At 44.4% G+C, this 16,268-nt stretch overlaps 1 protein-coding gene across 1 annotated transcript; it reads right to left on the reverse strand.

Moving 5' to 3' along the window:
* Positions 1-2,866: 2,866 nt before the first annotated feature.
* On the reverse strand, positions 2,867-15,566 carry LOC311099760 (succinyl-CoA:3-ketoacid coenzyme A transferase 1, mitochondrial-like). The gene is made up of 18 exons (XM_084140503.1): positions 15,269-15,566; positions 14,217-14,428; positions 13,517-13,625; positions 13,189-13,279; positions 12,911-13,046; positions 12,582-12,731; positions 12,286-12,392; positions 11,984-12,044; positions 11,751-11,858; positions 11,541-11,655; positions 8,334-8,428; positions 8,147-8,195; positions 7,919-7,991; positions 7,731-7,806; positions 7,542-7,631; positions 7,331-7,411; positions 7,131-7,232; positions 2,867-6,984 (listed from the first exon to the last, which is right to left on the reverse strand). Exons 2-18 carry the CDS (start codon positions 14,313-14,315, stop codon positions 6,949-6,951), a joined length of 1,578 nt encoding a protein of 525 aa, XP_083996629.1. The 5' UTR covers positions 14,316-14,428; positions 15,269-15,566; the 3' UTR covers positions 2,867-6,948.
* Positions 15,567-16,268: the final 702 nt, after the last annotated feature.

Here is a 16,268-nt window from a genome sequence, read left to right on the forward strand (position 1 = left end):
TTTAACACCACAAACCGATGCTGGCACTAAGACCGCACTCAATGAGCTGTATACAGCCATAAGTAAACAGGAAAACGCTCATCCAGAGGCGGCGCTCCTAGTGGCCAGGGACTTTAATGCAGGGAAACTTGAATCCATTTTACCTCATTTCTACCAGCATGTTAAATGTGCAACCAGAGGGGGGAAAAAAACTCTAGACCACCTTTACTCCACACACAGAGACTCATACAAAGCTCTTCCTCGCCCTCCATTTGGCAAATCTGACCATAATTCAATCCTCCTGATTCCTGCTTACAAGAAAAATCTAAAGCAGGAAGCACCAGTGACTCGGTCAATAAAAAAAAGTGGTCAGATGAAGCAGATGCTAAGCTACAGGACTGTTTTGCTAGCACAGACTGGAATATGTTCCGGGATTCTTCCGATGGCATTGAGGAGTACACCACATCAGTCACTGGCTTCATCAATAAGTGCATCGATGACGTCGTCCCCACAGTGACTGTACGTACATACCTCAACCAGAAGCCATGGATTACAGGCAACAAAAAAAATACATCCGAACTGAGCTAAAGGGTTTCAAGGAGCAGGACTTATAAGAAATCCTGCTATGCCCTTTACAAACCATCAAACAGGCAAAGCGTCAATACAGGACTAAGATCGAATCGTACTACACCGGCTCTGACGCTCGTCGGATGTGGCAGGGCTTGCAAACTATTACAGACTACAAAGGGAAGCACAGCTGCGAGCTACGCAGTGACACAAGCCTACCAGATGAGCTAAATTACTTCTATGCTCGCTTCGTGGCAAGTAACACTGAAACATGCATGGACGACTGTGTGATCATGCTCTCCATAGCCGATGTGAGCAAGACCATTAAACAGGTCAACATTCACAAGGCCGCAGGGCCAGACGGATTACCAGGACGTGTACTCTGAGCATGCACTGACCAACTGGCAAGTGTCTTCACTGACATTTTCAAAACTCTCCCTGTCTGAGTCTAATACCAACATGTTTCAAGCAGACCACCATAGTCCCTGTGCCCAAGAACACTAAGGTAACCTGCCTAAATGACTACTGATCCATATCACTCACGTATGTAGCCATGAAGTGCTTTGAAAGGCTGGTCATGGCTCACATCAACACCATTATCCCAGAAACCCTAGACCCACTCAAATTTGCATACCACTTCAACAGATCCACAGATCTATTGCACTCCACATTGCCCTTTCACACCTGGACAAAAGGAACACCTATGTGAGAATGCTATTAATTGACTACAGCTCAACGTTCAACACCATAGTGCCCTCAATGCTCATCACTAAGCTAAGGACCCTGGGACTAAACACCTCTCTCTGCAACTGGATCCTGGACTTCCTGACGGGCTGCCCCCAGGTGGTAAGGGTAGGTAACAATACATCCGCCACGCTGATCCTCAACACGTGGGCCCCTCAGGGGTCCATGCTCAGTCCCCTCCTGTACTCCCTGTTCACTCATAACTGCTTGGCCAGGCACGACTCCAACACCGTCAATAAGTCTGCCGATGACACAACAGTGGTAGTGCGTACGGCCCAGTACATCACTGGGGCCAAGCTTCCTTCCATCCAGGACCTTTATAACAGGCAGTGTCAGAGGAAGGCCCTAAAAATTGTCAAAGACTCCAGCCACCCTAGTCATAGACTGTTCTCTCTGCTACCGCACGGCAAGCGGTACCGGAGCACCAAGTCTAGGTCTAGAGGCTTCTAAACAGCTTCTACCCCCAAGCCATAAGACTCCTGAACATCTAATCAAATGGCTACCCAGACTATTTGCATTGCCCTCCCCTCCCCTGCTGCTACTCTGTTTTTATATATGCATAGTCACTTTAATAACTACCTACAACGCTACCTACATATTACCTCAATTACCTCGACTAACCGGTTCCCCCTGTATATAGCCTCGCTATTGTTATTTTACTGCTGCTCTTTAATAAAACCTTTTTTTTTTTTTTTTTTGGTATTCTTTCTTAAAACTGTAAGTAAGCATGTTGTATTCGGCGCATGTGACAAATACAATTTGATTTGATTTGCTCAATACATACCAAATGTGAGGGAGACAGAAGTGTAACAAAGTTAGACAGGACAGAGTTACATCCAAGTTCAACTAGGAGGAATAATGACATTAACAAAGTCAGATAGAGTTATAGTAATGTTTACTGTTGAGAGTATAGGTGAGCTCCCGACCTTCATGATGCACATGACAGAGACAGACAGTTGTTTTCCTCTGGCCGAGCACAGTGAGCCCAGCTCATATAGCCAGTGAGGAGAGAGATTACTCAATAGCACCTCGAGTTCAGGAATTTCCACACTGGAGAAATCCATTTCCCCCTCGTTTGCTTGATGCGTAATGATTGGGGGGCCTTGGAGCCCTCTGCTGGCATGGGCTATTATTCATTTATAGTAAAAGTATTGGTGGTGTGTTGAAGACCACTCCTCTGAAGATTAACTAATTGGTCCAGGACACACCCCTTCCCTCTACACCTGTTCCCACACCTGTTGTCACTCCCAAATCACCACTCCTCAGCCTTTTTCTCACGCCTCACCTTGCCATATAGCCACCTTCTCCACTTCTGACCACAGCAAATCCTTAGATGGTGATGCCACAGGTGGCATAGTCTCTTTTTTTCCATTTTGTGTGTAAAATAATTGTGCCTTGTTATATTATCGGAGTGGTTATATGTAAGTGCTATTGCTAAATATATATTATTCTGCCAATTTCTCTAGCCTGTTGTATACTAGTGATGGGAAACCGAGGCTTTCTGAAGGCTTTGGCGCTTTCACCAAATTGTGCCGAAAAACTGTTCATTTGTAACATAGACGCAGGGAGTCAGGAAGCAAGTGCAGTTAGTGAGTTTAATGACAAAGAACATTGCCTGATACAAAACAAGAAAGCGTTTAAACGTGGAAACATACACAATATTGCCTGGTGGGTGATGACAACGGAGTGCTATATAAAGGGGAAGTAATCAGGGAGGTGATGAAGTCCAGGTGTGCCTAATGAGGCGCAGGTGTGTGTAATGAAGGTTGCCATGTGTGCATAAAGATGGGTTGCCAGGACAGGTTGTTAGAAAGACTGGTGACGTCGAGCGCCAGGGAGTGGACGTGACATTATTACTCGGAGCTTCGTTATCTGTTCACAACGCACACTAGTGACATCTGCTGGTCAGCAATAAATAGCAGTGTGTGATTATCAGATATTTTTCTCCATTATTTATTTCAAAATTCGAACTGTGTGGTGCAGTGGTACGTCGTTAGCTTTAATAGCATGTAATCAGTAGGAATACCAGGTTTGCATCTTACATGATGCTTCCCTTTTTTACCTTCAAGTTTTCTCTTTTTCAAACTGAATCTATGGCATTATTTAGGATGCTTACGACAGAAGCTTAAACTATACTAAATACAACATTTTGTCCAAAATCCTATCTATATTTGAAAGCAGATTGGAATCGAAGAAAGCACCGGAACCACCGCGAAATCAGTGGGATTTTGCAACACAATGTTTGAAAAGCACGTGATCAACGATGATTCAGACGTCATTGATGACCTACTTCTGATAACATGATACATCCATCTGCACACTTCTTCAAAAAACATTTTTTTTAGGGGGTAGATCAGCTTCCATCAATGTAATTGTCTGCATCATTTCCAATCCCCCATATATTTTTTGCATATATATATATATATATATATATATATATATATATATATATATATATATATATATATATATATATATACAGTGAGGGAAAAAGAAACACCCACAAAGCATAATGTTTCCACCTACATGTTTGACGGTGGGGATGGTGTTCTTGGGGGTCATAGGCAGCATTCCTCCTCCTCCAAACACGGCGAGTTGAGTTGATGCCAAATAGCTAGATTTTGGTCTCATCTGACCACAACACTTTCACCCAGTTCTCCTCTGAATCATTCAGATGTTCATTGGCAAACTTCAGACGGCCCTGTGTGCTTTCTTGAGCAGGGGGACCTTGCGGGCGCTGCAGGATTTCAGTCCTTCACGGCGTAATGTGTTACCAATTGTTTTCTTGGTGACTATGGTCCCAGCTGCCTTGAGATCATTGACAAGATCCTCCCATGTAGTTCTGGGCTGATTCCTCACCGTTCTCATGATCATTGCAACTCCACGAGGTGAGATCTTGCATGGAGCCCCAGCCCGAGGGAGATTGACAGTTATTTTGGGTTTTGGTGCCAGAGCAGTCCGCTCCACCGGTGCCCAGTCCAGCTCCGGTCAGCTGCTCCACTCCAGTGCCAGAGCAGTCCGCTCCACCGGTGCCTAGTCCAGCACCGGTCAGCTGCTCCAGAGCCAGAGCAGTCCGCTCCACTGGGGTCCAGTTCAGCTCCGGGCAGCGGCTCCACTCCAGTGCCAGAGCAGTCCGCACCACCAGTGCCCAGTCCGGGTCCGGTCGTCTACTCTCCCACACCAGGGTCCAGACAGGACTTGGTGCATCGCGGGAGGACTGCAGAGCCAGAACCAGACGTCAACCCCTCTCCAGGTTCGGGGCCTCCCACACCAGGGTCCAGACAGGGCTTGGTGCATCACGGGAGGATTGCCGGTCCAGGCCCAGACGTCAGTCCCTCTCCAGGGTCGGGGCCTCCCACACCAGGGTCCAGACAGGGCTTGGTGCATTGTGGGAGGACTGAGAGGGGAAGCATCGCGCTGGACCAGGTGTGCTTCGGGGAGCCAGAAAAAGAGAGGACAGTAAGGGTGACGTCGCACCCGGGGACGGAGCCGCCACCGAGGCTAAATGCCCACCCGGACCGTCCCCTAATGAGTCAGTTTTGAGGCCCCGCACCTTTGGGGGGGGGGGGGGGGGGGGGTACTGTCACGCCCTGACATAGAGAATATCTGTGTAGATCTATGTTATCTATATCTATGTTGGCCGGGTGTGGTTCCCAATCAGAGGCAGCTGTCGATCGTTGTCTCTGATTGGGGATCATACTTAGGTAGCCATGTTGCCTACCTTAGTTGTGGGATCTTGTTTCAGTTTGGCTTGTTGGATGTTTAGCCTTTTGAACTTCACGTTCTGTTGGATTTTGTTATTTTGTCGGTGTTCAATATAATAAACGACTATGTACGCATACCACGCTGCACCTTGGTCCAATCCTTTACTCAACGAATGTGACACACACACACACACACAGTACCAGTCAAGAGTTTGGACACACCTACTCATTCAAGGATTTTTCTTAATTTTTACTATTTTTACATTGTAGAATAATAGTGAAGACATCAAAACTATGAAATAACACAAATGGAATAATGTAGTAACCAAAAAAAGTGTTAAACAATTCAAAATATATTTTAGATATTAGATTCTTCAAATAGCCACCCTTTGCCTTGGCAGCTTTGCACACTCTTGGCATTCTCTCAACCAGCTTCACCTGGAATGCTTTGTATGCCATGTGCTCCTTTTGTTGTAGTTAATGTTTTTTGTTTTCTACGTTTATTAAGGGCCGGTTTCAGGCAAAGGGTGGCTATTTGAAGAATAGCCACCCTTTGGTGCAATTTTGAAATTTGGTTGTGCATCAGCAGTTTTACTCTTGTCACTGGCAGTCACTCAATTAGCCATGTCAGCTAACAATTTTGATCTAAACTTGTAGTAATCATGTCATGGCTGACCAGCGGCTGGGCACACAGGGCACATGCCCAGGGGCCCTGACTTTCTCCATTGACTAACAAAATCAATCTCACTCAGATATCATATTAAAATGGCATAAGTAATGTGTAGAATTGCATGATATTTGTTATAAAATTGCTACTTATTTTCTTTGCCCCATGGCAAAAGCTGTAGAATTCCAGGAAATTAACTTTAAAACAAAAAATTATCCCCACTTTTAAGAGGGGGGCCACTAAAACAAATGTTTTGCTGCGGGGGGCAACCAAATCTCACTTGGAGCCCCCAAAAGGATAGTCAGCCCTGAGTTAATTACATATTACCATAAAGCCCATTTATTCACCCGGCACTACTTGTTTGTTCATGCACTTTTATGTTGATTTGCCCCTGATATGTATTTTCTCTATCTCCCTCCTAGACCATCACACCCTACCTACCGGCCTTACAATCCAACAGAATCCAGGAGCAAATCCCACCTCCCCCCGCCTCTGTTTGCCTTTGCTGTGTGTGAAATAAATTGGCTAATTGTATTCTCAATCTCCTCATTGCATTCTGACCGATGGTGGCAGCAACAGTCCTGAACCTGACTTAGTCCACCCTAGTCCTTCGTTTTAGGTGGTGTCATTGATTTTGTGATTGTACATGCAGTGTTACGCAATACCATCATGGAATTAAATGTTTTTGTTCAAACAGCACTGGGATTTTGTTTCTAAGTAGGGAGGAGGTTGCGTAACAATTGTTTTTCCTGGTTGAGCCTCTCTGCTCCGCACAATTAGTGCAAAGGTCACAATGCTGAATTTACCCAAGTTAGGAGAGCCATATTGTATGAGTTTGACTACCCCAGTTGCTCTCAAGTGTATGTATGATATCATGCAGACACAATACAGCAGCAGATGGCACAGGAACTTATCATCCCATCCTGAACAGAAAAAACAAAGTTTTAGCTTTTGAGTTTCATAATCTACTGAGTCACTCAAGTACAAATTTAGTCAACTAGAGTTAGTTATGCCATTTTAAAAGAGGAAAACAATCGAACATGGATTATACCATATACAGCTTTGAATGACCAGTCATTGCATTGTAGGCCTAGATTCAGATTCTATTGTAAGTCACAGGCACGTTGTAGCCGGCTGACTCTTAACTGTCAATCCTTTCCTCCGCAGGTATATTTATTCCTCTCTCCCAGAGTTATGTGTTGTGTACATGCATTTGTAGCACTATGGTCATGTGGAATGTTAAAAGAAGGATTCTGTGCACTGTAGAAAGGTTGGGAGTCACTGAGTTCAGATCTGCTGCATTGGTCTTAGATTTGGGGACACCTATAAAGAAACACAAACAGCGATCAGAGTTGAGTCATTCATTATAATGGAAGCACAGAACATTCAGTGTTTATTTAATGAGTCAGTAGTTATCCCATGATTCATCAGTGGAGATATGATGGGTTTGTCATGTTTGTCAAACTCACAGCAAAGTCTGAGCCAGTGCACGCTCTAATGTCATCAGGAGTCAGCCCCTCCCAGATCTCTATGAGAGCGAGGCCGCTGGCCTTGTCAACATCAAAAACTGCCTGGGAGACAGGGCGATAGGGGAAAAGCGTGAGTGACTGAGTGCATACAGGAAGAGGAGATTGACGCTGACAAGCTTAACATTATTTAAAAAGCTCACCTTTTCAGTGATGATCCTATCCACACACTGCTTCCCTGTCAGTGGCAGAGTACAACTCTCCAGGATTTTGTGTTTGTCCCCCTTAAGTTTGTGAGGCGATAAGGTTTAATATAAGGTTAAGTATAGGGTACACTACTATAGTGTATTAGGTACAGTAGTAAGGTCTAAAACCATGTGTATGAAGTACTGGTGGGAGAGTATCAGTGTGTACCTTAGCAGAATGCTCCATGGTCACCACCACTTTGGTTCCTGCACATGCCACTAGGTCCATAGCCCCTCCCATTCCCTTCACCATCTTTCCCTGTGGAAGTCAATGAAGAGAGAGTACACATGTTGAAACACTCATTATGCACACATATTCCTACGATCGGCCAGCTGGGTGAAAGAGACATGATCATACCGGGATCATCCAGTTGGCCAGGTCCCCATACTTAGACACCTGCATGGCTCCCAACATGGTCAGGTCAATGTGGCCACTGAAGGTAGAGAGGTAGTTAATGTTACATTCAGCTACTCCAAATGAAAAAGTGATACTAAGGTTAGCGAAGATAAAGATCGGGGAGTACAGTAGATGGTTTGAGCACTCACCCCCTGATCATAGCAAATGATTCATCGCTGGAGAAAAACGCGGCTCCAGGAACCACAGTTACAACCTCTTTACCTAAATAACACGTACAGAGACTGGGTCAGAGGGTAGGAGGGTAAAGGCCAGGAAAGATGTTCCAAGAAAGCTTTGATTTGAGGATTGCATGTCCAACCAAAGACTTTCTACAACTATGTAGGTGTAGTGTTGACGTAAGGGCATGCTGTACGCACCTGCATTGATAAGGTCTGGGTCTACCTCACTTTCGGTGGGATAAGGACCCTTTATAATCATAGACAAAAAAACACAATGACACAGATACACACACTGGACTACGTCAAAGAGAAGGCACCCACTTTCCTGAATACAGTATTTATATTTGTATTGGTAAATCTATATCTAACAGCTCATGTGGCTCACCAGGCCCAGAAGTCCATTCTCACTCTGTAGGTGCACAGTGATGTCAGAGCTGATGAAGTTGCTGGCCAGCATGGGGATCCCAATACCAAGGTTTGCTGAAGGGGCTGTAGTCAAGGCACCTATTAATAACCAATCACATCCACCATGTCTACATACTGTATATACAGTGCATTCGGAAAGTATTCAGACCCCTTGACTTTTTCCACATTTTGTTACGTTACAGCCTTATTCTAAAATAAATTCAATTGTTTTCCTCGATCCTGACTAGTCTCCAGTCCCTGCCGCTGCAGAACATCCCCACAGAATGATGCTGCAACCACCATGCTTCACCGTAGGGATGGTATTGGCCAGGTGATGAGTGGTGCATTGTTTCCTCCAGACGTGACACTTGGCATTCAGGCCAAAGAGTTCAATCTTGGTTTCATTAGAACAGAGAATCGTGTTTCTCATGGTATGAGAGTCCTTTAGTCCTTGTATTTTATGACCTTATGTTTTTTTTACCCCATATGTAACTCTGTGTTGTTGTTTTTATCGCACTGCTTTGCTTTATCTTGGCCAGGTCGCAGTTGTAAATGAGAACTTGTTCTCAACTGGCTTACCTGGTTAAATAAAGGTGAAATAAATAAAAATAAAAGGTACCTTTTGGTAAACTCCAAGCGGGCTGTCATGTGCCTTTTACTAAGGAGTGGCTTCCGTCTGGCCACTATACCATAAAGGCCTGATTGGTGGAGTGCCGCAGAGATGGTTGTCCTTCTGGAAGGTTCTCCCATCTCCACAGAGGAACTCTGGAGCTCAGTCAGAGTGACCATCAGGTTCTTGGTCACCTCACTGACCAAGGCCCTTCTCCCCTGATTGCTCAGTTTGGCCGGGCGGCCAGCTCTAGGAAGAGTCTTGGTGGTTCCAAACTTCTTCCATTTAAGAATGATGTATACCACTGTGTTCTTGGAAACCTTCAACGCTGCAGAAATTTTTTGGTATCCTTCCCCAGATCTGTGCCTCGACACAATCCTATCTCTGAGCTCTACGGACAATTCCTTTCATCTCATGGCTTGATTTTTGCTCTGACATGCACTGTCAACTGTGGGACCTTATACAGTGCTTTGCAAAAGTATTCATCCCCCTTGGCGTTTTTCCTATTTTGTTGCATTACAACCTGTAATTTAAATAGATTTTTATTCGGATTTCCTGTAATGGACATACACAAAATAGTCCAAATTGGTGAAGTGAAATGAAAAAAATAACTTGTTTCAAAAAATTCGAAAACATTCACCCCCTTTGCTATGAAGCCCCTAAATAAGATCTGGTGCAACCAATTACCTTCAGAAGACATAATTAGTTAGATTGCACACAGGTGGACTTTATTTAAGTGTCACATGATCTGTCACATGATCTCAGTATATATACACCTGTTCTGAAAGGCCCCAGAGTCAGCAACACCACTAAGCAAGGGGCACCACTAAGCAAGGGGCACCACCAAGCAAGCGGCACCATGAAGACCAAGGAGCTCTCCAAACAGGTCAGGGACAAAGTTGTGGAGAATTACAGATCAGGGTTGGGTTATAAAAAAATATCTGAAACTTTGAACATCCCACGGAGCACCATTAAATCCATTATTAAAAAATTGAAAGAATATGGCATGACAAAAACCTGCCAAGAGAGGGCCGCCCACAAAAACTCACGGACCAGGCAAGGAGGGCATTAATCAGAGGCAACAAAGAGACCAAAGAAAACCCTGAAGGAACTGCAAAGCTCCACAGCGGAGATTGGACTATCTGTCCATAGGACCACTTTAAGCTGTACACTCCACAGAGCTGGGCTTTTCGGAAGAGTGGCCATAAAAAAAACATTGCTTAAAGAAAGAAATAAGCAAACACGTTTGGTGTTCGCCAAAAGGCATGTGGGAGACTCCCCAAACATATGGAAGAAGGTACTCTGGTCAGATGAGACTAAAATTGAGCTTTTTGGCCATCAAGGAAAACGCTATGTCTGGCGCAAACCCAACACCTCTCATCACCCCGAGAACACCATCCCCACAGTGAAGCATGGTGGTGGCAGCATCATGCTGTGGGGATGTTTTTCATCGGCAGGAACTGGGGAACTGGTCAGAATTGAAGGAATGATGGATGGCGCTAAACACAGGGAAATTCTTGAGGGAAACCTGTTTCAGTCTTCCAGAGATTTGAGACTATGACTTAAAGATTGCTGTACACCAGCGGAACCCATCCAACTTGAAGGAGCTGGAGCAGTTTTGCCTTGAAGAATTTGCAAAAATCCCAGTGGCTAGATGTGCCAAGCTTATAGAGACATACCCCAAGAGACTTGCAGCTGTAATTGCTGCAAAAGGTGGCTCTACAAAGTATTGACTTGGGGGGGGGGGTGAATACATTTACATTTACATTTACGTCATTTAGCAGACGCTCTTATCCAGAGCGACTTACAAATTGGTGCATTCACCTTATAGCCAGTGGGATAACCACTTTACAATTATTATTATTTATTTATTTTATTTGGGGGGGGGGGGGGATTAGAAGGATTACTTTATCCTATCCCAGGTGTTCCTTAAAGAGGTGGGGTTTCAAATGTCTCCGGAAGGTGGTGAGTGACTCCGCTGTCCTGGCGTCGTGAGGGAGCTTGTTCCACCATTGGGGTGCCAGAGCAGCGAACAGTTTTGACTGGGCTGAGCGGGAACTGTGCTTCAGCAGAGGTAGGGGAGCCAGCAGGCCAGAGGTGGATGAACGCAATGCCCTCGTTTGGGTGTAGGGACTGATCAGAGCCTGAAGGTACGGAGGTGCCGTTCCCCTCACAGCTCCGTAGGCAAGCACCATGGTCTTGTAGCAGATGCGAGCTTCAACTGGAAGCCAGTGTAGTGTGCGGAGGAGCGGGGTGACGTGAGAGAACTTGGGAAGGTTGAACACCAGACGGGCTGCGGCCTTCTGGATGAGTTGTAGGGGTTTAATGGCACAGGCAGGGAGCCCAGCCAACAGCGAGTTGCAGTAATCCAGACGGGAGATGACAAGTGCCTGGATTAGGACCTGTGTAGATTGATGAGGAACATTTATTATTTAACCCATTTTAGAATAAGGCTGTAACCTAACAAAATGTGGAAAAAGTCAAGGGGTTTGAATACTTTCTGAATGCACTGTACCTCACATGTATCAATATCAATCCACACTGTTCCCTCTGGCCCTGATCCTGTGTAAAGGATACCATACATCCCATCCTGGAACTCCAGCGCTGCCCTCCTGATGATCCTCTCTCTGAGCAGGTCTGCCTTGCTCTTGGGTTTGGGCGTCTCCATACAGCCTTTCTGGACCGTCCTCTTCTGCACAGTGACCAGGGATTATTGCCAATCAATAACACAGAGAAAACAACTGATTACACAGTACCTGCGACAGACAAACAGGCAGGCAGGCATACCTCTATCCTCTTCTCATAGCCCGCCCCCTTCACGATCCTGTCCACATAGATGCTGGGGACATGGATATCTTCAGGAGCAAAGGTCCCCACATCTACAATCTCTTCTACCTAAGGCAGCAGTCACCGAAGACCAGTTAGGGTTTAAAAGTTTGGGGTAAGGTTCAGGAAACTTTTAGGCCACACATGATAGTTGAAGTAACTGTTAATTGAAACTGGTTCATTGACATGCTAACCTCCACTATGGTGACTTTAGCTGCTTTACACATGGGCTGGTTGAAGTTCCGTGCTGTTTTCCTGTAGAAAGACAAAGACAGCATATCAGCATACAATAAACTTTTCATGATACTCAGTCGAGTCCGTGCATTAACTATATAATCATTCACAGTGACAGTTGTCTGTTGAAATTGATTTCGAATGTTAGCACTAGCTGTGGCGCAACATAATGCTAGAAAATGCTGACCTCTTGTGGAGTTTGAATATAACACGTTCTTATGATGATTGTTGTGAAGGTTGTTGAAAAATCTGCCAACCCCACCTGAACACAATGTTTCCGGCTCTATCAGCTTTCCAGGCCTTGATCAGAGCAAAGTCCCCTGTGATGGCTCTCTCCATGACATAGTGGATGCCATTGAACTCCCTAACCTGTGGGATAATGACATCACATGTGTCAGGGTCAGGAGTAAAAGCTGAGTTGACCCCATAGTGTTCAACCTCCCTCTACCTCTCTAATATGACCAGGTCTTTCTTGGAAAAAATATGTCATGTCAGTGACACTATCCTGGGTAAATAAAGGTTCAATATGAATATCTGTGTGTGTGTGTGTTTGCATACCTCTCTCTTCTTGCTGGCGATGGCCACACTGCCGTCTGTGTTGTATTTGATGGGTGAGCCTCCCTTCTGGATCAGTGTGCCATACCCAGTGGGTGTGAAGAAGGCAGGGACCCCAGCACCGCCGGCACGTACCCTCTCTGCCAGGGTGCCCTTAAGTAGATGTAACAAGCATGGTATAAGAAGATCATAACACAATCTAACATGTAGGCTATAACAAGATACAAACATGTTATAAACTTATTTTAGCGAGCATGACAGGCAAATAACTTTTCATTACCAACCAGATGGAGAAATTACTTTAGAATGACACACAATCATCAGAGTCTAACCTGAGGAGTTAGCTCCACCTCCAGTTCCCCTGAAAGGTACTGTCTCTCAAACTCTGCATTTTCCCCAACGTAGGAGGAAATCATCCGCTTGATCTGCTTGGTCCTCAGCAGCAGACCAAGACCAAAATTATCCACCCTGCATAGACACACACAGATTTATCCACATTAGAATAACACAAATACATTTCTATCTTGCTTAGATACATACAACACATGCACAAAAACAACCATACTCAAAGGCACATGCACACACACTAATTTTGTAGTAGCCTAATTACCCAGCGTTGTTGCTGACTGCTGTGATACCTTTCACTCCAGTCTTCAATAAACTCCAAATCAGATTCTCTGGTATTCCACATAAACCAAACCCTGGAAAACATTCACAAGAATACATTAAACTCTGAATTATCCTTTACATTACCCAAAAATAATGTACAAGCGCAGACATGGAATGTTAATGATTTGCGCTTAAACAAATATGACTTATTGTTTTCCCAGAAGCAGAAGAAATGTGTGAGGATAGAAACGCAAAACGTTTGAATTTGACATTTGACCAAAGCATGACTATGTGATGAAAAAGGCCTGAGAGCAGGCACAGTATGCTACCTCCCACCAGTAGAGTGGAGCCATCTGGGATGTCTTTCACTGCCTCTGTGGGGTCGGTAAAGAAACGTGCATCCCTGGGGCAGGAGGAGGAGAAGTAACAGCCATACACCTGGGGGTGAGGAACACACTGAAATAACCACATGACAATTTGGACAAGGACATCACAGTAAACCTGGATTTTACCAGTGAACCAATAGAGTTAGTTCAATCCCCTCCTTCATGCCCCCATTTTGTGAGGGAAAAAGGTATGTTAAGGAGTTGTGGCATTTTTTTAAAATTCAAAGTGATTCAAGTAGCCCTATGCCTGGTTGCTCTCATGGACTAGGATTAATTCTAGAATAAAAACTTGTAGAAAAGCTTGTAGGTTTCCTACTTTATTTATTCTAATGCTCTCCACTCAGACAGTTGTCATCCATTTGAACTCTGAGTGACCCATCCACACTATTATAGTACTCCCACATACTGTATGAACTTCAGAGACAAGAATAAAACACTTGAGAGGTTCAGAACAGCTCCATACCACTAAACAGTATCAATAGTCACAATTTAGCACACTATCGTTGCATTGTGTATGGAGCAATACAATACTAGCTTGATATACTGGATTATTAAACAACATATTACATCATGTTCAGGTTTATTATACACATATAATACACATACAGTTGATGTTGTAATAAAATTATAAAGGTGCTCATACCTTGCCATACTGCACAGACAGTATTCCTTTTTGTCTTCTCACTGAAGATATACTTCTATGAAATTGCTCTGATTTTGACAGAATTCTGAAGGACGCCATTTTCGGAATCTGTCTGTCAGTCTTTTTCAGAAAACTGAGTGGTGGAGGTTTGAAATACAGGTCATTCCCCCTAGGCCCAGTCAGCAATCAGGCCAGAAGGGGTGGGGGCATCCCTGGAGTGACAGAGGAATTGACCAATTAAAAGTGATGCTGCTTATTAGTACCACATTAACCTAAAGTTTTAAATAGAGAGGCTTTCAAAGCACCTTGGTGAAAGGGCTTGACCCTGTTTCGCCCCATTCAAGTGTAAACCTAAAAAGGCATCAGACCAGGTAGCATAATCACAGGATCAACATGGAAGACCACATCTAGAGAAGTATTTCAAGCTTTCGATTCCAAACTTTGTTAGGCCATAAAATGTTTGTTTTTTTGTTAGAGAGAGATTGTCTATTTATGAGAGCATGTGCATGGAGGGTAGGGAGTCTCACTTGACAGACTTCAGAGATGGTGTTGACATGTTGAGTTGAGTCAGGGGCTCACATGCCAAACACTCTCTCTAGAGCCAGCGAGATAATGACTCTGAACACTGGGGAAGCTCTGTGAAGGAATACATCTCCAGACCCTATCTCTTTAGATAATATAACCTCTCCCAGGGCTGAGTGGCATGAGAGGAGAATGTATTCCATCTACTGTAATTTGAGTAATCTAGACAAAGATTTACCACAGCTGCTATGATTTGTTTGGTTAAGGGAAAAAAGTCAAAAGCATATGCTACTTTCCATAACATAATCCCTCAACCAACCAACCAACCAACATAGAAAACATGGAATACTTTCAAGTTTTACTAGTTGTATGTACAGGATACACATGGTATACACTGTCCAACTAAATAAATGTCCAAAATTAGGCCTGCTAAATGTTTGTCTTGCAGCTGTGAGTGCACTTCAGTGTGCAGGCTATGCCCACTCTAGTAGGTGAGACTGGGGGTTCAAATACTTTAAATATGCACTCACCCCCTCCCTTGTAGCCTTGTAATATGATAAAGTTGAATAGGTGAAAGCGAGTATTCCACTTCATTGAACTCTTCAATCCATACTGAGAGGAAAGAAGAAACGGGAATGGGGTCCTAAATCAATGTATGGGCCTCACTTGTCCCATAGCCGCCACGTGTGTCTGTGGGAGCAGACATTGAAGACGTCATAGCCTACTTACAAGAAAAACAACTTGCCCAATCTCGAAAGGCAGTCCCGTAAAAGAATTGTGGACATTTGTCACAAGGCGTATATTATGACAAAGGTTTCTACTCATGTCTGAACTGTAGGGTATGTAATTTTGGTGTGTAAAATGAGTAAACAACTCCGAAATGATTTGTAGTCTTGCCTGTTATGTTAAATATTCACCAGCAGCTGGCGCTTTCATGATGCCACAGGGCGGTGGATTCGATTATGCTGAGCCGCTAGGCACCGGTCTATGGGCCGGATTAATGCAGGGGCTTGTAGGGGGCCGTAGTAAAAAAATAATAATAAATGTTTTACTGCAACCGCCAACATTTACATTTACATTTTAGTCATTTAGCAGACGCTCTTATCCAGAGCGACTTACAGTTAGCGCATACATTATTTTATCGAACCCACAACCCTGGCGTTGCAAACGCCATGCTCTACCAACTGAGCTACATCCCCTGCCGGCCATTCCCTCCCCTACCCTGGACGACGCTGGGCCAATTGTGCGTCGCCCCATGGGTCTCCACAGGAGCCTGCTCTCAATGTTCAAAATACACCAGAGACCATTATTTTGCCACAGATGATCAATAGCTTCTAAAAAATTGCTGTGGTTTAAGTTATTACAAGCACATACTGTATTCCTACTGTCGGGAGGGCCGCAATTTGGGCAGCATGCGAGCCAAATATAGACCAGTGTGTTGTGTTGTGGCCATAGATTTATAATAATATGCCATTTAGCAGACACTTTTATCCAAAGCGACTTACAGTTATGCGTGCATACATTTTTTGT

Source organism: Coregonus lavaretus (genome assembly GCF_964263955.1).
Source record: "Coregonus lavaretus genome assembly, chromosome: 24".
Taxonomy (NCBI): Eukaryota; Metazoa; Chordata; class Actinopteri; order Salmoniformes; family Salmonidae; genus Coregonus; species Coregonus lavaretus.